The sequence below is a fragment of the Clarias gariepinus genome, chromosome 27, assembly GCF_024256425.1.
Source record: "Clarias gariepinus isolate MV-2021 ecotype Netherlands chromosome 27, CGAR_prim_01v2, whole genome shotgun sequence".
NCBI lineage: Eukaryota > Metazoa > Chordata > Actinopteri > Siluriformes > Clariidae > Clarias > Clarias gariepinus.
Window position 1 is genome coordinate 8532187 of NC_071126.1, and position 24731 is coordinate 8556917.

Here is a 24731-nt window from a genome sequence, read left to right on the forward strand (position 1 = left end):
TATTAATATTAATTCTGTTAATAGAAAAATCAAGATCAACTTCATCACCCACAACCTCAACTACACCCTAGACAGGTGGTCTGGTTCTGCACACAGGATTTGGAACAGGATTTGGAACTCTTTGACGGAGTAAGATCCCCGATTAATTGGTCTATTTAGGATAAGATGATATTTATTAATGCCTAGAGAACAGAGGTGGCATTATTGGGCCTGCAAGGCATGATGCAATGCTCTTTGTGGCCTCAAGTGATTCAAAAGGACTTTATGGGCCTTCGTAATGCAGATCAATGGAAAAAATAACATTTTGATGTGGATACTGTAGATGACTATATAATGTAATTTTTCAAGTTCTTCAATAGTTTAGTGTTCAGCTGCTGAGAGAGAATAAATAGAGTTTTGTACTGAAAAGAAGGAAGAGCAACTGACTGCCAAAACCCACATTCAAAACAAGTCACAGAAAGAATTCAGCAATAAAACACATTTGATAACCTTATGTTATCTTAAAGCTTGGTGTCCTTAGTAATTGCTTCTTAGTCATTGACTTTTACCCCTGTTTATTAAACTAACTGTTGGCTCCTAACTGATGGTCCACCAGTTGCAGACCACATCACATCCATGCTGATATTCATTACAACAGCACTTCCTCTTGTGTGATATTGTTTAAGTGAAAGCCATGAGATGATCCACTTCATGATGTGTGTATTGTTTGTTTATATAACAAATACATTTTTTATTTTAACTGACTATGTAAGTAATATCTGGTCTCAGATCAAGAACAGGTTCATTTTATCTGCTGCCCATGAGAAGAGCATGCCATTGTCATGTATTCAGGCATGTAATCAAAAAAATCACTGAAATAATGCATATTCTAAAAAAATTTTGTTAGCTATGCCTCCTTGTTGACATTTTTTATTGACGAAGGTGAGTGCTTTGTTCATCTACGTGTTAAAGAACTGAACCACTTGGTTGGTCCCAGTCCTCTTTCAACTAAATAAATACAGGGTGCATTGTAGCAGAAGGTCCTTGCACTTTACTGGATCCCTGGTGTATTTTAAGAATTGGAGCAAGATACAAAGGACTGTCAGGTGAGTTATATATATTTTTCTTGCTTTGATCTAAAATAGCTCAACAACATACCAAAGAATAAAAAGAACTATAGTCCTAAAAGCTATTATTGTTTTAACCACTACTGATAAGCCCACAAACTATACCTGTATCTGCTTTTCTCCTGTGAGTCAAAGTGTAAAAAGAATAGAAAAGGTTATGCCTGACCCCTATGGATCTGAGCAGCCACGAATCTACTGCTTTGAAGTAAGGCATTTGAAGACACAAACTCTGAATCACCCTGGATGATGGATAATACAGTATATGCTCCGGTGAGTTAATAAAATAAAATAAAGGCAAAATCATTGTGCTGACTTGATGTCAAGCAGAATTTCCAGAAAGCACAAAATATACAGTTAAAGAAAGAAATATGTCCACAAATAAATTTTAGGGTTTTAGGCTGCTTTATTTTTTAAATTGCATGTGGTTTTGAGTGAATGTGTGTGTGCATGCTTGTGCCCTGAGATGGACTGGCACCCTCTCCAGGGTGTATCCTACCTAGTGCCCCAAGTCTCCTGGGATAGGCTGCAGGCCTCTCACGACCCTGTACTTGATAAGTAGTATAGAGAATGAGTTAATGAGGGAATTATAGAATAAAATTACGAATATGTCTGATTTTCATAATGCACAAACTCATTCCACCTAAACTAATAAAACACAAAGACTTAGACACCGTATAAACATTCACAGTCTATGTTTTAGAATTAATAAAATAGGATAAATTTCACCAAGCATCTAGCTCGTCCATGCTTTAGTCAAAAAATAAAATGAATAAGAAATCACAACACACCGTGGAGGGAGCATCATGGTTTGAGGATGTTTTGCTGCTTTAGGGCCTGAACAAATTGAAATCTCTAAAGTCAATGATATTTAAAAATGCATTAAGATTGTTTTAGGAAACAATGTGATGCTACTGATACTTTTCTATTGAGCAACAGAAAAAAATATTCAAAACACCCATAATGAAAAAGAGGAATGGTTAAATATACTGTATGAGGTTTTAATTATGCTTACTAATAAAATTTTGAAGCCAAAAGTGATTTTCTGTATGTTGTTATTCTCATTTGATGTCTGAATTGTCATGAACTAACCCGGAGTGAACAGAAGACGTAGCGATTAGCGGTTAGCCCTTTGTAGCGTGGATGGTAAACCCAAACGCGGAAGCTAGCGAGTAGGCAGGATAACCACGCGAATTAGTCTAAGGACTCTCTCGGAGGGAGAGCAAGGGAAGAACACAAATTTAACCCGCGCCCTATAAACACACACTCGAATCAGAAAGTAAACCCAAGAAAGTGAGTACTCACGAAATGGCAGACGGATGATCTGAACCGACATGGGCGAAACTCAATGACTGAGCAATGTGAAGCGCCATCTTGGCTCCTTTTATGCTTCCTGTTTGTCGACCGTACTACTTCCGGGTCCTAGTGCCGGTCGCAGAACGGGTGTGTGTGACAGTACCACCCCGTCCAGGACCGACTCCTGACGGTCCTGGGGTGGAGGATACCCGACGACGGTAGTCCCTGATGAGTTCAGGGTCGAGAATAAACCGGGCCGGAATCCAAGATCGCTCTTCGGGACCGTAGCCTTCCCAGTCGACCAGGTACTGGGTGCCTCGGCCCCTAGGTCGCGAATCAAGGATCCGGCGTACGGTGTAAGCAGGGCCACCGTCAATGATCCGGGGAGGAGGAGCAGGGGGGGGGGGGTGCAATCATGGGAGAAGTGGTGAAGGGTTTCAACTGAGAGGTGTGGAATACCGGATGGATTCGGAGCGCCGCAGGCAGCTGGAGCCGGTAGGTGACAGGATTGATCCGGAGGGTGATGCGATAGGGGCCGATGAATCTGGGTGAGAGTTTCCTAGTTTCTGTGTGGAGGTGAAGATTCTTAGTTGACAACCATACCTTGTCACCTACATTGTACAGTCGTCCCGGAGGGTGTCGGCGGCGATGTTGAATGGCGTAGCGGGCGTTGGCCTGTTGGATCGCGTGGTTAGCTTGTCGCCAGAGCCGCCGACACCGGCGGACCAACTGTTGGGCTGACGGTACGTCAACCTCCGGTTCCTGGTGTTCGAACATGGGAGGTTGGAAACCGTGGCATACTTCAAATGGGCTTAGGTTAGTGGCCGAGGAGGTGTGGAGGTTAAGCGATAGTTCCGCCCAGATGAGGTAGCGGGCCCAGGAGCGCTGGCGGTCGGCGATGAAACATCTCAGTAGCGCTCCAGTTGTTGGTTGGTCTGCTCCGTCTGACCGTTGGTCTGGGGGTGATACCCAGAGGATAGACTGCAGGTAGAGTCGATCAGACGGCAGAAGGCCTTCCAGAACCGGGCAGTGAACTGGGGCCCCCTGTCCGAGACGATGTCTTTCGGGAACCCATGCAAGCGGACTACGTGTTCTAATATCAGCTCGGCTGTTTTTTTGGCTGACAGGAGTCCGGCGAGAGCCACCAGGTGCACAGCCTTGGAGAACCGATCGACAATGGTCAGGATGGTGTTCTTTCCCTCAGAGACCGGCAGGCCCGTGATGAAGTCGACGGCTATGTGTGTCCAGGGCCGACGCGGGACGGGTAGTGGTTGGAGTTCCCCTGGCGTTGGCTGGTTTTCCTTGGCCCTGGCACACACAGGGCACGCCTGGACGAACTCGCCGACGTCCTTCTTCATCGATGGCCACCAGACGGCGCGCTGAATGAATTGGAAGGTGCGACGAGTGCCCAGGTGTCCAGAGAGTGGCGATGAATGTCCCCACTGAAGAACCTCCACTCGCATGGGTTGTGGCACGTAGAGTCGTCCAGGTGGCACACCTGCCGGTCTCCAAATCCCAGTAGAGTGGTGCGATGATTTTTGATGCAGGGAGGACAGGCGCGGGTCCGCCCGGGGGACGTCTTCCTCGTGTTGTCGGGAGAGAGCGTCTGCCTTGGTGTTCTTGGATCCCGGGCGGTAGGAAAGATGGAAATTGTAATGTTCAAAAAATAATGCCCACCGCGTCTGCCTGGGGTTGAGTTGTTTCATGTTTCGGACAGTAATAAGATTTTGGTGGTCGGTCCAGACAATGAACGGCTCCCTGACGCCCTGGAGCCAGTGACGCCATTCCTCCAAAGCCCACTTTATGGCCAACAGCTCGCGGTCCCCTACCCCGTATCGCTGCTGAGTGGGGTCAAACTTTTTGGAGAAGAAACTACACGGGTGTAGTTTCTGATCTGGACCTCGTTGGGAGAGGATGGCCCCGGCGCCCACATCCGAGGCATCCACCTCCACAACGAAAGGTTGGTTTGGATCTGGGTGAAGAAGGATTGGTGCGGTGGTGAATCGATGACACAGTTCGTGAAAGGCGGAGATGGCGGCCGGGTTAAGGGTGAAATGATGGGATGATGGGCGAGTCAGGGCGGTTAGGGGTGCTGCAACCGTACTGTAGTCCCGAATAAAGCGACGGTAGAAGTTCGCAAACCCGAGAAATCGCTGAAGCTGCTTGAGGGTCTTGGGTAGGGGCCAATGACGCACAGCTTCCAGCTTCTGCAGGTCCATGGCCACACCCTGGGGCGAGATGACAAAACCCAGGAACGTGGTGGAGCGCTCGTGAAAAGCGCACTTCTCCAACTTACAGTACAGTTGATGGACGAGCAATCTCTTTAGGACCGCCCTGACATGTTGGACATGTTCTTCGACTGTGCGTGAATAGATTAATATGTCATCTAGATAAACAAACACCCACCGCCCTAGCATGTCTCGGAGGACATCGTTGATGAATTGTTGGAAGGCGGCGGGTGCATTGCAGAAACCGAAGGGAATCACCAAACTCTCATAGTGTCCTGTAGGTGTAATGAAAGCCGTCTTCCACTCATCACCCTCTCTGATGCGCACCAAGTTGTAGGCGCTCCGAAGGTCCAACTTAGTAAAGATGGTAGCACCAGAGAGGGCGTCCAGGGCTGAGTTAGTAAGAGGCAAAGGGTGTCGATTCTTGATGGTGATGTTGTTGAGCCCCCGATAGTCAACACACGGACAAAGTTCACCGCCCTTTTTTTTTACAAAGAAGAACCCCGCGGCGGCGGGTGAGGAGGAGGGCCGGATGGTGCCTTGACGAAGGGCGTTAGCTACATACTCCTCCATCGCCTGCGTCTCTGTGGTGGATAGGGAGTAAAGGTGGCTGCGGGGTGGAACGGCACCCGGCTGAAGGTCTATGGCCAGGTCGTAAGGGCGATGAGGAGGCAGGTGTGTGCCACGCTTCTTACAAAATACTTCAGCCAGGTCTCGATATGTGGTGGGGATGGCGTTGGTGTCGACGTCGGGGGCCTCGGACTCCCTAGAACACGTCCCAGCCGGTGCCCGTAAACAGAGTTCGGTGCAGGTCGGCCCCCACTGTAATATCCTGTTCTGTGTCCAGGAGATGAGGGGGTCGTGTTGAAGGAGCCACGGATGTCCAAGGATGATGGGAGGTGACGAAATGGAGGTGAGGTGAAACTGGATTGATTCGTGATGCTGGTCGATGATGAGGGTGATGGGTTGAGTCTGAGCAGTAATGGGGCTGGAGGAGAGGGGGCGACCGTCTACAGACATAATCCGAACAGGCTGGGATAACGCCTCGATCCTTACCCCCAATTCTTTGGCATAGTTAGAGTCAATAAAGTTACCTGCGGCACCAGAATCGATGAACGCAGTACTTCGGACCCGTTTGTGACCAAGTTGGAGGTGTACCTGGACCGTGAGACGAGAGATGCTGGAGGTCGTGGCAGAGAGGTGAAGATGGCCCGGTGAGCTGCTCCCATCGCTCACCGGGCCTGGGCGTTTCCCGGGCGACGAGGACATACGGCCCTGTGGTGCTCAGCTGATCCGCAATACGCACAGAGCCCCTCTCTGAAGCGCCGTTCTCGTTCTGCACGTTGTACCCTCGTAGTAGGATGTCCGGAGCGCGGCTTCTCCCCAGGTGTCGGTTTCCACCTCGCTCGCAGGATGTTCGAAGGTTAGCTTTAGCTGGCGTGTAAATTCCTTATATGAATGGGCGGTGTCTGAATCAGAGCGAAGGACTGCCGTGGCCCACTCAGCTGCCTGCCCCGATAGCAACGAAACGAGAAGTGCAATGCGCAATCGATCTGTGGAGTATTTGGTGGAATTAAACTCGAACACCAGATCTAGTGCAGTTAAAAAAACACTACACCTCCCGTCCGTGCCGTCCCATTTATCCGGAAGGGAGATAAACACATCAGAGGTTGAAGGAGAAGAGGGGGGCGGAGCTGCAACCACCGCGACGGGAGGCCGGGTAGCCGCGCTAGTAACAGCTTCGCGGAGAGCCGCGTTCTCCCGCCGAAGCTCCGCCACCTCGCGGCGCAAGGCCGCGACGTCTTGGGCGCTCCGGCGAAGAGTAGCAAGCTCCCCGGTTAGCTTGTCGATTAGCTCAGCGTGCCGGTTCACCACATCGTAGAGGTGCGAGTGATCCGCTGGGTTTACCGCTCGTGGCTCAGTCATTCTGTCATGAACTAACCCGGAGTGAACAGAAGACTAGCGATTAGTGGTTAGCCCTTTGTAGCGTGGATGGTAAACCCAAACGCGGAAGCTAGCGAGTAGGCAGGATAACCACGCAAATTAGTCTAAGGACTCTCTCAGAGGGAGAGCAAGGGAAGAACACAAATTCAACCCGCGCCCTATAAACACACACTCGAATCAGAAAGTAAACCCAAGAAAGTGAGTACTCACGAAATGGCAGACGGATGATCTGAACCAACATGGGCGAAACTCAATGACTGAGCAATGTGAAGCGCCATCTTGGCTCCTTTTATGCTTCCTGTTTGTCGACCGTACTACTTCCGGGTCCTAGTGCCGGTCGCAGAACGGGTGTGTGTGACATGAATGGTGCAAGGTTTAGTCGACCGCTCACCAGCATGACTGTAGGAGTAAAGCAGGGATATTACAAGCTGATACACAACTGCAGCCATGTTAATGCAGTGTGAGGTACAGTAGGAACAACTAATCTCAGGCTACAGTATATTAGGAACAGTACAGTACATGGACATTTCTTTTTACTTATAATACAGGGCCATTAAGGAACAAGGGGTGTCTGATCATTAAAGGGTACAGTGGTAGATATAAACAAAGCGGCTGATTAAGGCCAGTTGAAGGACACTAGGTGTCACCAAACTTTCTCTTAGTTAAAATTCTCTTTAAAATCAAATATTTATTTACATGACAATAATTTTTTTTTAAAAGTGTTCTCTCAATAAAGCGATCCCTCAAAACAAATTTTTCATTTTGAATGACGTGATTTAAACAGCTTGCACACAAAACACCACACACGGAGGGTTTATAAAGATGCACGTCCAGGTATCACACCTTATCACTGATAATTGTGTAGAAGAATTGGACCACAGAAAAATGATCTATAGGATAATCTATAGGTTGTATTGTAGTCATTATTCACATCATGACTACAGTACCACACACTATACCGTGGTATACTGTATACAGGGTAATGGGGAGACTGAAGCCTATCACAGGAGACTTACAGCAAGGCACAAGATGGGGTACACCCTGGACAGGGTGCCAATCCATCATAAGGTACACACTTACACACAGACCCAGACAATTTTGTTACGCCAAGTATCCTAACCTGCATGTCTTCGGACTGTGGGAGGAAACCAGAGCAACTGGAGGAAACCCACCAAGCACAGGGAGAGCATGCAAACTCCATGCACACAGACCTGAGGGAGAAATCAAACCCAGAATCTGGAGGTGTCTAAGAACTAAGCCACTGTGCCGCCATCAATTCACTTGATTGAAAAACTTTTTAAATAAAATACACATTTTTCCTAGGGGGGAAAAAAAAGAAATTACACCCTACTTTAGTTGTATTGTGTTTTTGGTTATCACAGTCTGAAAAACAATTGTGTGGTCCTTACAAAAATCTTTAAAAACAAATCTCAATATGTAGTCATTTTTTCTAAACAACAAAAAAGTAAGCCAGCATAAGAAAAACAGGTGGTAATACGCCTTCCAACTTGCAAAAGTTAAGTAGCAGCTAAGTGTTAGCAAAATTAAGGAGACCAATTACACCCTTATTGATTGTCGTTCTGGAGCACTCAGGTATAGAGTAACATATTTGAAGTTTGCTATTTTGCAAATTTTGTACTAAACGTATTAGAATTGTAAATAATGTTTACAATTGTATAGTAGCAATTTAAGTTTATTGATTATACTTCTTCACACTAAAGTGAAACACTTAGTAGTCATAAAGAATAAGGCTGTGAATATGCTAACATTAAAGGGTGAGTCAAAATGGTCTCCACTTTGGTTTTATTAAAACTTCTGTTGGCCTGACTGTCTTATCAGCGCTTTCTGCTCAAGGCTACTGTCTCTCCAGTCACTACTGTGCAGGTGTATACAAGTAACATTAGTTCATTTGTAACTGCGTTTCGAGCAGAAATGGATGCCCCACTTGCGATTGGCATAAAAGAAGCAATGTGCAGTGTTTGGATATCTGCAAACAAAATTTGGACCAATACTCTAAGGAAGGTGAAGGTTTCTTAAAGAGAATAATAACTGGTGATGAGACACGAATTCATCACAACGAGCCTGAGTGTAAATGAGCTGTTTTGTAAATTCTGAACTAAACGGAGGACTGCTATCCAAGGGTGTTGTGATCTTGCAAAAACGATGCATTTCCGCACACTTCTGCCCACACTGTCGACACTCTGTATTCTGAGGTGTTAAAACATCCTCCGGATGTCCTGATCTGATGAAGAAGGGTAGACAGCAGTGCATTCGTGGCTGGCAGCTTAACTTAAAACATTTTTCAATGATGGAATATGAAACTTGTTTACAGATTTTTATTAGATTGTTGAAAAGCAAGGAAATTATGTCAAAAATGGTGTATTTGTCTTTTCACTTTAGTATATGCCTGACCCAGTATTTAATAAAATTAAAGACTAATTAGTTTTTTAATTAGACATATAAATATACATTACAAATTCTAAAGCTTAAAAAGAAATAATTAACATAACATGTACAGTATACTCCGTACTATAGTCCAGCACAGACAGTTCTGCATGAAATGGTAGTCTGTAGTATGAAGCACATATTCCCATTGTCCTTCTGGGTAATTGGCTTTTAACTGTTTGGTTGGACTAAATTAATTTATATATTTTTTTCAAATGCAGAATTCACTTTCTATACTAAACAGGACCATGTATACAAGGTTACTAAAATACATTACCCTTTTACCACAACAGCACTGTGACCTCCTGACATGCACGCCAATGAGTGAATGAACAAGAGACAAGCACCTCTTTTTGCCTTGAACTGAAAATAAAACACAAAAAAGCCACTATTGTTAAAAGACCTTGGACTGATTCATGCAATTACTTTTTTTGCAGTACAAAAGCTCAAGCTGACCTTGTCATCATGTCGTCAAGAGACTTTGAAGTTCAATGACACTTTCAGAGATATTTTGTAACACTGCTAGATAACATTTGTGAATTAAAGATTACCCAACAATGGCAAGAATTATTTGTAAGCACTACTATACCATGTTAAACATCATGTGCTATAACTGGGCTTTTAGTGCAGGCTTGCAGTCATATTATACAAATAAGATAAATTGTACACATAATGCACTGAACTATAAGCTTGAGTAAGTGCAAAAATTATACTAAATATACACAGAATTTTGTCTATATTATAAAAAAGAAAACTTGATATTAAAACGTAAATTCTGATGCACTGCAGGATTCTTGCAACCCTGTACATGATAAGTGGTAAAGAGAATGAGCCTGTAGACTAAATAAAGCGGTATGGACTATGAGTATGTGACTGTAAGTATTTATAAAGAATCAATTTGCAATTTAACAATTTTTCGAAATTCAGTTGTAACAGTTGGTGAAAACCAATGTTATTAGGCTACTATTCTTTGTTAGTATCTTTGTATTATACCCCTGAATAATATATTTATTTTAATATATTTAAAATTTTTACACTATGGAGGCTAGCTGAAAGCAATTTGAAATTTATATCTTACAGTAAACAAAAGTTGTTTACAAATAGACAGCAGTATTGGAAAAAAGACAGAACAAGTTGTGCCGTGAATTGAAATGCTGTTTAGTATCCAAAACCAGAATTGCAAATAAAACCTGAAACAGTGCGAATATTTGCATTGTGCAAATATATGCAGTAAATGAAGTAAATATTAGTATAAAACTTGTGAATTGTGTGTGCTTTATGATGTAGGGCTGATAGGGCCACCTATTTACTTTGTGCTTAGTCTCCATAGGCTTAAGACCTATATACCGCTTTTGATCTATGAATAAACCAGGGAACTGTCAACACTCCATTATTTATTATATGAGTTAATAAAAAAGTGTAACAGCTTCTTCCCCCAAGCCAACTGACTCTTTAGTAAAAAAGAGGCTGGACGGATAAACACCTTGTTTTCACACTTGACTTGACTTGACTTGAATAATATACTTATTAATTATTTATTCATTAAATAAAACAATAACATTATTGTTGCTAAAGATGGTTTTACATATATTGAAATATAGGAAGTACATATTTTCTCCATGTGATTTCTGTTTGCAAGTTTACTTTTTTTGGTGAAAAATACTACATATTAAAATACTTTGTTTTTGGTGTTGTTGAGAACTTAGCATGCTCAAAAACGAGTCATGCAGCTGCATTCTGGATCAGTTGCAACGGTCAAATGGTGCACAGTGGCATGAACTGTGTGTCATCCGCATACCTGGTTCGCTTTGCAGGACACCAGTGGAGTGTCATCATGGAGCAGGTATGAATTATATCCATGCCCAATAATATTAATCTTAGGCTCCATTCAAATAGACAAAAACACAATTTTTTACCCTAATGTGACACAGATCTGATTTTTAGGGCTGTCTGAATGCACAAAATTAATGTTTTTCAAAGTGGATCTAAGTAGGTAAAGAGGTAAGGTAATTCTAAGGTAAAGCCTAATTTACTCCAAGAGTTCTAGATTCTAAGGTCCTCTCTAAAGTATGGTCACATTAGGTCAGTGGAGGTAATCATGATAAACTAGACTACCCATAATCCCTAGAAAATCACAGGGCCTTATTACATGCCTTCCAGATCACTTGCACCTGTTTTGTGTTTCACTTGATTAGCACCACTATTTAGCTCTGTCTATAGGTACTTGCTTAGCTTGTTTAATCATATTTTATGTGTAGCATGTCGTATGGTCATGTTGTTCTAGAGCTTGTTTCACTGCGTTAATGATTGCTGTTTTGTTCAGGAGATTCAAGATTCAAATAACTTTATTAATCCCAGAAGGAAATTGCGTATGCTCGGTTACAGGTGCTCACAGTTGTTAACTAAGAAGGGTAATAAAGAATAAAGGCAATAAATAATAATAATAATAATAATAATCTTAAAAAAAAAAAAAAAAGTTCCTAAAACAGTGCATTGTCAATGAGGAAATCTCAAAGTCAGTGCACGGTATTGAGGAAATTACCATTATTTCAAAAGCAAGTAAAACAGATTGTATGTTTATGCTCATGACAGAACATGTTTGATGTGTTACGGTAAAACTTTAAGGCAGTCAAGTTCTTCCACACCGAAATCATGTCTCTATAGTCATTGCTCTGTGCACTGGCGCACAGTTATGTTAGAATCAAAAAGGGCCTTCCCTGAATTGTGGCTACAAAATTGAAAGCATATCATTAGTCAAATTGCCTTGGTATGTTGAAACATTAAGGTTGCCCTTACTGAATTCAGAAACACCTGAATTCAATAATTATCAGGTTTGGACAAATACTTTTATTCATATGGATTCAGTTCATTGTTTATTTAACAAATTGTTTATTGTCAATGAATGCAAACAAATGTTTACCAAAACATGATATTGGTGCTAAAAAGTGTCTCACCTACAGTAAGTGAAAAAGTAAATTTTCAGATATGGTTATATTTCATTTTTTATAATACTTAATGCTTCTTATATTCCAATCCAGGCTTCATTTTTATGTTGTGAATATGCATACACATTTATATGTTTATCAGATAAAAAGAAACACATTTGATAAATACAATTAAATCCCCCTTTATTCAGTGTCTGTTACTTTTTTTTATTTCAAATCTATCAATCATCCTAATTGTCCTTCAGATGAAACTTGGCCAATTAAAATTTCACATGAAAAGACATAAACCGGAAAGTGCATTAATCTAAAATACAAGTGTTAACATGATTTTGACATTGGTATGGACACTACAGATTTTTTGGGGAAAAAATAGTTTTGCACAGAATTTAGAAGTCATATGCTTCTAGAAGATTACAGCACATTTATTATCAATACTCATAAAAAAATATGAATAATTTTATTTTAAAATAGTATTGTTTGAAGTGAGACAATATAACGCTGAAAAATTGCCAATTTTGGGGCACATATAAAATCATCTCTCTATTCACTGAGTTCACTAAGAATTTTTTTCTGTGCAAACTTTTAATTTGCACAGTATATTTTTAATCACAGCTTTCTGATACTAATGTAATAGATGAATTAAACAAAAACTTTGAATAAATAAATAAATAAATACATACGTAAAAATTTAGCCAAGTAGTTGTATGTGGATAATATAATTAAATTGACAAATTTATATTCCAAATGATTTCAAAACAATGAATTGCTGTAAATTTTTACCTTGCAGATGCTGGGGAGTCTTACAATGCGCTTGTGTTACTACCAGCCTCCCTATTCGTCTCCCCTAATACTACCGTGCAGCTTCAGTTACACATACTCATTGTTCATACTTACAAAATGTTTAAATATTAAAAGGTTTCCTGGAAAGCCTTTTGATTAAATTATTGTCATTGTCATTACAAACAAAATGTGAACTAGCTGTCAATGTTAAATAAAAAAAAGCTGGCACAAGAAGAAAAGTAATTTGTTAATAACTCAACTACACTGTATGCTCACTGAACACTATTAGGAATACTGTACTAATACTACACTCCCCTTAACCCAACCACAGTTCTTAATAGCATAGATTTCAAAGATGTTGGAAACATTGCTTTATCATTCTGTTATGTTGGCATGATTACATATTTGCAGAAAGTCACTCACTCACTGCTATAATGAATTATCCTATAGGGTCACCTATCCCACCAGACTTTGGGCACAGGGCAGGGTACACCCTGGATGTGGGTGCTGGACACTGGGTGCCAATCTATCAAAGGGCACACCAACATAAATTTGGGATCTCCAATTAGCTTAATCTACATGTTGTTGAATTGTGAGAGGAAACCAGAGCACCCGGAGAGAACATGCAAATTACACGCACACAGACCTTGAGGCAGGAATTGAACCTGAACCCTTAAGGTGCAAGGGAACAATGCTAACCACTACGCCACTGTACTCTTAATCAAAACCTGTTCTTGGGAATAATATATAGCTGTCGTGAAAATAGTAGTGAAGTAGTGAAATAAATAAAGATGTTTCAAATAGATGGTGGCACGGTGGTGTAGTGGTTAGCACTGTTGCCGTGCACCTCCAGGGTCCGAGTTTGATTCCTCGCCAGGCTTGACTCTGGTCTCTTTGGGCATCTCTGAGTTTGCATGTTCTCCCAGTGCTTGGTGGGGTTCCTCCGGGTACTCCGGTTTCCTCTCACATTCCAAAGACATTTAGGTAAGGTAATCGACATTTCCAAATTTTTAATTCAATTTAATTTGTATAGCGCTTTTAACAATTGCCATTGTCCCAAAGCAGCTTTACACAATCAAAACAATTATTTCATTTGAATTAGCACCCTGCCTTGTGCCCTAAGTCTCCTTAGATGAGTGAGTGAGTGTTTCAGATAGATTTAAACAATCTAGTTTTTTTTTTTTATCAAGGCGCATCAAATGCATTAGATTTTTTTTATTATTTTTTTACTCTAATGTATTCTACACACACCATTGCAACAAACAGTAGTTTGGCGCGCGCGCACGCGCATGCACGCACGCGCACAAAACTGGCGCTAAATCCAATCAAGTGTGATAAAACTCCTAAAGGCACTAGGGAATAGTGAACACACGGCTGGTGGAGTCTCCGCAGATGGCGAGATATTAGAGAGTATATTAGAGATGCGAGTCGGTTCCCAGCCTTCTTCACCTGAAAGATCCGGCTCGACGAGTCGACCTGTTCACTGACACTCCTGATAATCACACCGGTCTCTCTCTCTCTCTGTCTCTCTCTGTCTCTGTCTCTCTCTGTCTCTGTCCGCGCTGCAGTCTCTCTGTCTCTCTGTCTCTGTCCGCGCCGCAGTGTCTCTCCACGCTTCAGGAAAACGCAGCTCCAGTTTCCTTATGGATATTTATTCTTCCAAACTTTCTCCCGCGGTGGACTATGGAATCGGAGTCTTTCTGCTCATAATAGGTAAAATTATTATTAATTAAAGGTTATTTTTTATTGTTATTATTACTGCATGTGAATTAATTGGCCAATAATGTTTTATTTATTTATTTATTATTATTATTATTATTATTATTATTATTGTTGTTGGTGTTGTTGTTGTTGTTATTGTTGTAAATGTCCTGATCAATATAGTAGTGACCAAAAATATTGAAATAAGTGAAGTTTCATAAAAAAAAAAAAAAAAATTTAAAGACAGTATTAATAATAAGAATAATTCGTTTTTTATGCAATGGAATTTCTATACAAAAATAAAATTTCAATATTAAGGACTTATTAAAGCTATTAAAGCCTGTTTGATCCACCTGTGCCAGAAAGTCAGAAAGACGTCTGTGATTGGGGTCACCTCCCTTAATCCATGGATGCGTGATTCATTTGGGAATTCCTTTCTTTTAGTCACCCCGGCTTCAGAAAGTAAATGTCCAGCCACATATTTGTTCCATCCATGGACTAAACCTGCTGCATTTAATTAACACAACTCTTTAACCAGATCAGAACTAATTGGTGACATCACATGTTTTTTCGTGTTCTCTGCTGGCTTAATAGTTTAGGGCACTTTCTATACATCTAAATGTTCTATCAAAACTACAGATACAGTAGTTCTAACAATTATCAGTGTATATTGTTATTTTTCTTTTAAACAAATGATGAAAACAAACCTTTTCTGAATTAAAATGCTACACCAAGCGATGAAGATAGATAGATAGATAGATAGATAGATAGATAGATAAAAGTGCATAGTAAGACACAATACATATCAAGTATAACATGAATAACATGTTTAGAGTGATTTTGTATAAATGTGTTATACAGGGGTGAAACAATATCACACTCAAGGTCATGCAGTTGAGCTGCATATCAGCATTCTTTTGATGTGATGTGGAGTGCTGTAGATTTCACACATAAATGTATTTATTTATTTATTAAAAAAAAAAATAGAAATAAGACTGGTGTGAGTTGTCATCTAAATCAAATTCCCAACAAATTTGACACATAAAGTAACGTATTAATAGCAAAGGACAAAAAGCTAGAGTTAACCCTAATGTTAATCATAAATGAGTTAACCACTAATGCTATTATCGAAAAATTATACTGTTGTAATGTCCTGACCTGAGATTGGCTATTCATATCTCTTACTAACACTAACACAACCACACTTGTGTATCAGCTTCCAATCTCTCTGCTAGGCCTACAGCCATCCTGGTGAGGGGTCTAATACCGTAGACCAAACTACAGAGCCCTCTACAGTTGGAATAAAGCAAATTCTCTAAATTCACCATCCAGATTTTAAATAAAAAAAATAAATATATAATATTTATACAATATAAACATACAGATAAGCACCTTTGGCTTCAAAATTTTATCAGAAAGCATCGTTAAAAATAGAAATAGAATAGGAGTTTCTGAAGGGATCTAATCTTAAATATTAGGGCACTTGCTCTCTCAGGTTGAATGGGCACGATGCTTCTGATTGGAATGTCTGTGAAATTAATATACTGTATATACATTACAGTTCAAAAGTTTGGGGTCAGTTGCAAATTTCTTTGTTTTTGTTTAGTGATTTATTTTTTACATTCTACAACAATACTGGGGATTTAAAAACTATAAAATAATACATATGGAGTTAGGTAATTATGTAACAACAACAAAAACAACAGTTAGTTGTTATTTTAAGACATAGAGGTCAGCCTTTCTGTAATAGTTCTTGCAAGAACAGTATTGTCAAGTGCATTTGCAAAATCCGTCAAGCACCATAATGAAACTGGCTCTCATGAAGGCCATCCCAGGAGGGCGAGACCAAAACCTACCTCTGCTGCAGACCAGAAGTTCATTTAGAGTTATCAGCCTGAAAAATGACAAATTAACAGCACCTCAGATTAAAGGTGTTATAAAGTCCTTACAGAGCATAAGTAGCAGACACATCTCACCATTAACTGTTTAAAGGAGATTAATGCATTTTTTGGACGCCTTCAGCATTCCTTTACAATGTAGAAAGAAATAAAAATCAGGAACCATCATGGAGTTAGAAAGTGACCCCAAACTTTTGAACGGTAGTGTATATATATATATATATATATATATATATATATATACAGTTTGGTGTGTGTATGTTTTGTGAAAAAAAGGTCTGGGGAAAAAAAGAGACCACTGCAAAATAATAAGTTTCTTTTGTTTTTTTCTACCTCTCACAGGTGCATGTATTGGTGAGATGAACAGTTTTGTTTAGTTTTTTTGTGAACAGCTGATAATATTTCCCTAAATTTAAAATATAACTATTGGTATTTGGAGTGTATATTTAAAGGAAATGACAAAATCACAACACATTAAAATAACCCAAGATCATGCAGTATTTGCAAAGGTTTAATAACTCAAATAAAATAAAATGCAAATAATTTGTAAACGAAATTGTGTTAATGCTTTGGATAAATAACATTAAAAAATCAGTATTTGGAGAAATAACCCCGATTTGAATTACAGCTTTCATGTGTTTTGGCATGCTCTCCACCAGTCACATTGCTGTTGGGTAACTTTATACCACTCTTTTTGCAAAAAAGCGAACAGCTAAGCTTTGCTTGATGGTTTGTGACCATCCATCTTCCTCTTGATGACATTTCAGTAGTTTTCTGGAGTAAACTGCAGTGGCCTTTTTTTTTTTTTTCCATAGCTGTGTGTGTGTGTGTGTGTGTGTTTTCTCCAGTCAAGATTGCTTGATCTGTTTTATAATGTGTCATAACACTTAAAACTATAACTAAAACTAAAAATAAAACTTATAAGGCATTAAACTTTTAAGTGGCCATACAGCTACAGCTCACATTCAGCTACATGTCTTTTTAAAATCTTTATAAAAAATCTGTGCACTTTAACTTCGGTACACTCCAGACATACTGTACACTCTGTACTGTACCTTGCTCTTTCAAACTGAATAACTTGGCATGAAACATAAAATGAGACATAAAACCATGAACAAAAAAAGGATTATAACAGAAAAATAGAGAAGGGTGACATGACTTGATATGGATCCACATATACTTGATTACAAGGGTACATTTCGACTAAAATAAAATGTGTTTTTGTGTCATATTTAGCTATTTTGTCCATTTTGGGCAATCTCCTGGTCCTTTTATTGGCATACAAGCGATCTTCTCACATGAAGCCCCCTGAGCTCCTCAATTTGAACCTGGCAGTGACAGATCTTGGTGCAGCAGTCTCAATGTATCCTCTTGCTGTAGCATCGTCATGGAATCATTCTTGGTTAGGGGGTGAAGCCACTTGTGTGTACTATGCCTGGATGGGGTTTTTCTTTGGTGTAGCTAGCATAGCCACCTTGACAGTCATGGCTGTAGTGCGCTTCTCCGGATCCCAGACACTACAGTCTCAAAGTGAGTACTACTGAACTCCATCTTTAAAGTTGTGCTGTGAAAATCGGAACTTCCTCTAATTTTTATAATGTGTAAATAACATATTCACATACCGTAGTTTACTGTGAAACAAGCATAATTATTCTGATTTCCAACTCTAAATAAGAGTGCGGTGTGAGCTGCTTGCAAATATTACAGGAATTAAAATCCTTGATTAGCTGTACTGTATCCCTATTTAAACTAAAATTAATCAGCTTGTTTCTTCATTTCATAGTCCTTCATTGTGTGCATATGTGTCTGTGTCTGTGTGTTTAGCAGTGAAAATTAGTAAAAGGACGGTGCAGGTCTTGTTGGCAGGTACATGGCTCTACGCTCTCTTATGGGCTGTGTTTCCTTTGATCGGTGTGGGTACATACGGCCCTGAACCTTTTGGTCTTTCCTGCACACTGGCCTGGGCAGAAATGAAGGAGCACAGCCCTTTCTTTGTCATCAGCATGTTTACCATGAACCTGGTCATACCAGCCATCATAATCATCTGCTGCTACTCTGGCATCATCCTTCGACTACATTTATCCTACAAGACTTTAGGAAATGCCAATTTCATCCAGCGCAAAGTGAAGATCCAGCGCCGTCTCATGTTGGTGAGTTACGTAATATTAGTTAAAATTCTTCTGACCAGGCTGCTTTTCCTTCCATAACTGCCCCTCACTTCCTTCCATTACTGATTTGATGAACCTGTGCACACTGAAGCCTCAGCTTTCTGTTTTTGGCTGAACTGGAACACAAAGTGGTCTTTCTCTGCTGTAACCCATGTCCCTCAAGGATTTTTGAGACACTTTTCTGCTCACCACTGTTGTTGAGTGCTTATCTGAGTTACTGTAGCCTTTCTGTCAGCTTGCACCAGTCTAGCCATTTTGTGGATCTTTTTCATCAGTAAAGAGTTTCCGTCTACAGAACTGCCGTTCATTGGATAATTATTTATTGCACCGATCTGAATAAACTGTAAAGACTGTGTGGAACAACTCTAAAAGATCAGCAGTTATAAAAAAAAAAAATGCAGTTCACCCCAGTCCACCTGGAACCAAAAATCAGCAATTAACAGTCAAGGTTGATGTATACTTTACCTGAGGCTGCTGGCATGACTTTATGCACTGCACTGATTAGAGAATGTGACCAGAGTTAGTTCAATGGTTAAGGCATCGGACTACAGTCCGGAATTTCCCAGGTTCAAACCCTGTTGAGCCTTTAAGCAAAGCCCTTTAACCCTGCCTAGATGTGTAATGAGATAAAAAAAAAGTGTAAGTCACTCTGGATAAGGGTGTCTGCCTAATGCTGAAATGTAAATTAGAGTTGCATGAATGATTAGGTTTACAGATGTTCCTAATAAAGTGTCCAGTAAGTGTAAATATGAACGATCACGATTGTAATATATTTTTAATAAACAGTATGTAACTGTTTCTTAGTAATAATCCAGTAGGTTAGACAATGGTCATATTTGGTAATTAACACTACTATAAGATATACTGTTAATCATATACATTGCCTTTTAATAGTGTTTAATATTGTAGGATATCTACTGTATTAATTACACATGGCATGTGAAACCAAATGCTTGCTTTTTTAGTTTATTTTAATAAAATTCAACCCCTTAACATATTTCTTATAGATTGCTGTTCTGATCAGCGCTGGATTCATTGGCTGTTGGACTCCCTATGGCATAGTAAGTTTATGGTCGATGTACTCAACGTCCTCCATCACCCCCTATGTCAGTATGCTGCCCTGCCTCTTTGCCAAGTCTTCCACTGTCTACAACCCACTAATCTACTACATCTACAGCAAGTCTTTCAAACAGGAGGCAAAGCGCTTTCTCCAGGTATGCACTAGATCCCAGGTATCGCGTGGCTCTCAGTCGAATAATCTTGCAGAGAATGGAATATACATGGCATGCAAAGGAACTACGACCAAAGAACACCTCCATACGGAGATTTAATTTCAAAAGCACACATGCTGATGCACAATTCATACCTCAGGAGATCAATAGATTTGGGATTTCTTTTCATATACTGCAGGGTTTTATTGATGTCTTTTTTCTTACCCGACCTTTTTATTGTGAGCAACAACAACCTTAGGTTGGCAGTGTTGCCAAATAATTATATAAATGAATCCAATCACATACACTGGATCCAATATTTGATCATATTTATTATTTAATATTCAGTAAAATTAATAAAAAAATAAACATGACTAGGTTAAACATCTCTTACATTGTCTGTCTAAGCAGTTCTAGCTGAAAAACAAATAAAAAAAATTCCCCGTCCCGCTGGTAGTGGAATATCTTCAATTTATCTTCAAATGTCAGTGGTTAAGTAAGAGCTTACCTAGTGTATGTCAGTCCTGTGCTTTACTTCCACTGAAGCTCCATCAATTGCCTTGTCGGTCATATTGAATGGGAATTCCCAACCAATCATTTACTTTGCTGGTTGATGTGTGATATGATCAAACAGTGTGATGGTAGGAATTGTAATGGACCAGTTGAAAAAACAAGCATATATTGCAGGTGTACCAGTGAGATAGTGGGAAATAAGTAGATGTCTTATTTAAAGTGTGATAAGTGATTTAGTTATTTATACATACTATTAATTATAATTATATAATTGAACAATAGGGCTCATATTATTATAATTGTCAACATGTTAAAACCATCCTGCAAAATACCTGCTTTACCTCAAACACAACCCAAGGTTTATTGACATTCACTGTTTAAAAAAAAAGGAATTGAAAGCAACACATGATTCTAGTGCCAGACAAATCAAATGCAATTTTGCTAATAATACGTTACATTCAAATCAAACATATTACATAAAATCCTTTGGTTAATTTGTCAGGCCAGTTTATTGCAAGATCACACCTCATACAGTAATTTCATAGTTTTTATGTGGTGTAATGTATACACATGTGATATACATGATATTCATATTAATCATCTAAACAATCTCATTTTTTAACAATTTTACAAAACCTATAGGCCCACTATATGGCCACAATGTTGTGGACATCAGACCATTACAGCTATACAGTATGTAACTTTTGAACCTCCAATCCCAGACTTTTCTGTTACAATAGCCTCCCCTGTTAAAAGAAGGTGTGATTGCAATGGTCAGGTGTCCCGATACTTTTGACCATATGGTGTAAAGTTATAGAGAATTAAAATAGTTGACATCATAAACTGAGCACAGTAGTTTTGATCATTAATGATTATTAGAGATTAACACATAATAAAATATTTTATGGACCAGAAAAACTACATTGTTTAGGCACTGTAGATTAGGCACTGTAACCGACTGTTTATTTGTAGTGAAGGAATATATTTTAGTTAACAAAGTGATAAGATTTCTAATTCCATCCTTTTAAGCGTGATTAGCTTAACTTTTGTGTATACTGACATATTTTACATGGTCTTGTACTTCATTTTTTTTCCTTATATTTCTTATATTTTTGTGTAGATGTAATTAGTATGAAGTATATGAGTTTCAAACATTCTGGTTATTGTGTATATCAGTTTAATATGTGTTATATTGTGGCAATGCTTTTTTTTACAGAGAGGAATGTGATCACTATATTTATGTAGCTAGAAATGAAGCTTTAATGAACTTTATATGTAATATAATATATTTAATTAATAAAATTTATATGTATGTTTATAAATGTACTGTTAGCATCTGCTTTAAATGAACCGCTGCTTGGATTGATGTCACTTTGTAATTAACCAGGCAAAATTTTTTACTTTGAAATGTAGTTACTTTGTTCATATTACTTTCCTTACTTTTTATGAGAATACAACAACAGTGTTATCTTTATTATGCTCACCAATTTCATTTCATTATGTCATGCAGGCTACATGAAAACTAATGTGGACATTATAGAAATTATACAAAAAGAGCTGGCTAAGCATTCTGTATATACAGAAATTATGCATAATGTGGTGTGTTAAAGTTTAATTCAGTGAATTTAATTTATTAATTGTCAGTGCTGTGTGAAAATGATTGGCAAGTGCCAAAATAATTTTATGTTTAAATAAAAAAAAAGTGATGGTTATGGCTTTCTTTCATCTTTTTTAAAACCATTTTTTTCTCACATCATGGATACATATGGAAAATATTCAGTTTGATGCACCAAAAAGAACGACATTCAAGTAAGACATTCAAGGATAATATAAAAGGTACATGCAGTTATCATTGTGGACAGTGTACAACATCCATCCAAGTTTCCATGGCATGCATGCAAATTGCTTTATCAATAATGATGAATAAACTGTCTTCCTCCTTTAAATGGCAAAAAAGGTAATAAGACGAGAAAGTGGAACACACTTCCTTCATTCTGTGTAAATTTCATTTAGACTGAGAGAGCAAACACTGATATGTAACCGGTCTGTGCAGAGAGAAAATGCATTTTTCTTTTCTTTTTTTTATATATATATACAGTAGTGTTCAAAATAATAGCAGTCCAACACTCCCATGGTTTTTGGGAGAAATTATATTTCTTCATGGTAAATATTTTACTTATAGGCGTAGTGGAGTAATAGAAAACAACAGACCCAACAGCCATGACTTGCATGCACCTAATTCTGTGTAATTGAATCATTAGTTAAAACGGGGCGTTTTTAAAATAAAAGCAGGGTGGATTTCAATTAGAGATAAATTATTCTGTGAAAAACCAAGTCAAATAAATTCAAGGATAAAAAACTTTTAAAATTTTGTGTTTTGTGTGTGTGTGTGTGTGTGTGTGTTTTAAATTCAAATGCTTTAAAATGAAGACCAAAACCAAAGCCCCCGCAAAATCCCATCGTTAAAAAAAAGACATGTGCTGAAGAGGTTACAGTTTGCCAAATAACACATTGACTGGCCTAAAGAGAAATGGTGCAATATTTTGTGGACTGATGAAAGCAAGATTGTTCTTTTTGGGTCTAGAGGCCGCAGACAGTTTGTCAGGCGACCTCCAAACACTAAATTCGAGCCACAGTACACTGTGAAGACAGTGAAGCATGGAGGCATAATGTGATAAATAGGCCCAAAACGATAATACGAGAAGCATCCCCATATTATGACGTTTGTGCCTCCATGCTTCACTGTCTTCACAGTGTACTGTGTCAGGGATCATGGATCAATTTCAGTACATCAGAATACTTAAAGAGGTCATGTTGCCTTATGCCGAAGAGGAAATGCCCGTGAAATGGGTGTTTCAACAAGACAACGACCCCAGACACAACAGTAAGCAAGCAGCATCTTGGTTCCAGACCAACAAGATTGACGTTATGGAGTGGCCAGCCCAATCCCCAGACCCTAATCCAATAGAAAACTTGTGGCCTGACAATAAAAATGCTGTTTCTGAGACAAAAAATGCTGTTTCTTGGGGTGGAATACCTGTTCAAAGGTGCCAGAAGTTGGTTGACTCCATGCAGCACAGATGTGAAGCAGTTCTCAAAAACCATGGTTATACAACTAAATATTAGTTCAGAGATGCACAAGTAAGATTAAACTTTTTTTTGTTTAAACTGTAAATTCATCACTTTGTAAAGATGAATGATGACACTGCTATTTTTTGAACAGACTAATATTTGTTTTTCTTCACTTTCTGTAAACTAATAATACATTTAGCACATTTTCTTCATGTTGTGATTCAGAATAGAAAGTGCACGGTGTACAAACTTTACCTTTGAAAATATCAAGACTGTTGTTAGACGAGAGCAGAAGCAGGGGGGCTACTGTGTAGAATGACTTTTAAAGAACAGTACACTTGTACACAAAATAAAAAAATAAAAAAATTTTAAACATTTTTTTATATACACACACACGGTCACAATGTTATAATGCTTTATTTTATTAAAAAATTTGCTCATCTTGCAAAACGCTCACAGACCAAGTTACTCACAATCCAAGGTTCCACTGTAGATCATAATACTTTCTTTGTTATGTATATAATTTTTGTTTTGCCACATTTGCAATCTCTTAAAAAATATCTAAATTATTGATGACAACATTCTTATTTTATAAAAAGAATTCTGCCTTCCATCATAGCGGATAATGTCATTACTAATCTTCTTCTTCTTCGTCTTTTGGCAGTCCCTTTCAGGGGTCACCATATCGAATCATCTGCCTCCATCTAACCCTATCCTTTGCATCCTCTTCCATCATACCAACTAACTTCATGTTCTCTCTCACTGCATCCATAAATCTCTTTGGTTCCACCATCACCATCCTTCTACCAATATATTTACAATCTCTCAGAACATGTTCAAACTTAATCTGGCCTCTCTGATTTTATCTCCAATACATCTGACATATCCATCTTGTCACTCCCAAAGAGATCCTCAATATCTTCGTCTTTGCTACCTTCAATTCTGACTCCTGTCTTTTCTTCAGTGCCAGTGTCATAAAGCATCCCTGGTCTCATCACTGTCCTGTACACCTTTCCTTACATTCTTACTGATAATCTTTTCTCACACAACACACCTGACACTTTTCTCCACCTGTTCCAACCTGCTTGTACACACCTCTTCACCTCCTTTCCAAGTGAGAGACAACTGTCTAAATTCATCTATCATCTATCACCAGAATAAACCAAGAAGGGCCTCATAGCCGATCCTTGATGCAGACCCACCTCCTTGAACTCATACCTACAGCACATCGCACCACTGTCTTACAGCTCTCATCCATGTCCTGCACCACTCTAACATACTTCTCTGCCACTCCAGACTTGTCCATACAATACCACAGCTCCTCTCTCAGCACCGTCATACACTTTCCCTAAACTCCCTATTACCTTCTCTGTACTCCATCTACCGTACATCCTCAAAGCAAATACTGCATCTGTTGTAAAGATGAT

General features: G+C 39.3%; 1 protein-coding gene across 1 annotated transcript; it reads left to right on the forward strand.

Moving 5' to 3' along the window:
- Positions 1-14384: 14384 nt before the first annotated feature.
- LOC128515345 (opsin-5-like) lies at positions 14385-19868 on the forward strand. The gene is made up of 4 exons (XM_053489492.1): positions 14385-14454; positions 17577-17870; positions 18165-18490; positions 19516-19868. Exons 1-4 carry the CDS (start codon positions 14385-14387, stop codon positions 19837-19839), a joined length of 1014 nt encoding a protein of 337 aa, XP_053345467.1. The 3' UTR covers positions 19840-19868.
- The last annotated feature ends 4863 nt before the right edge of the window (positions 19869-24731 follow it).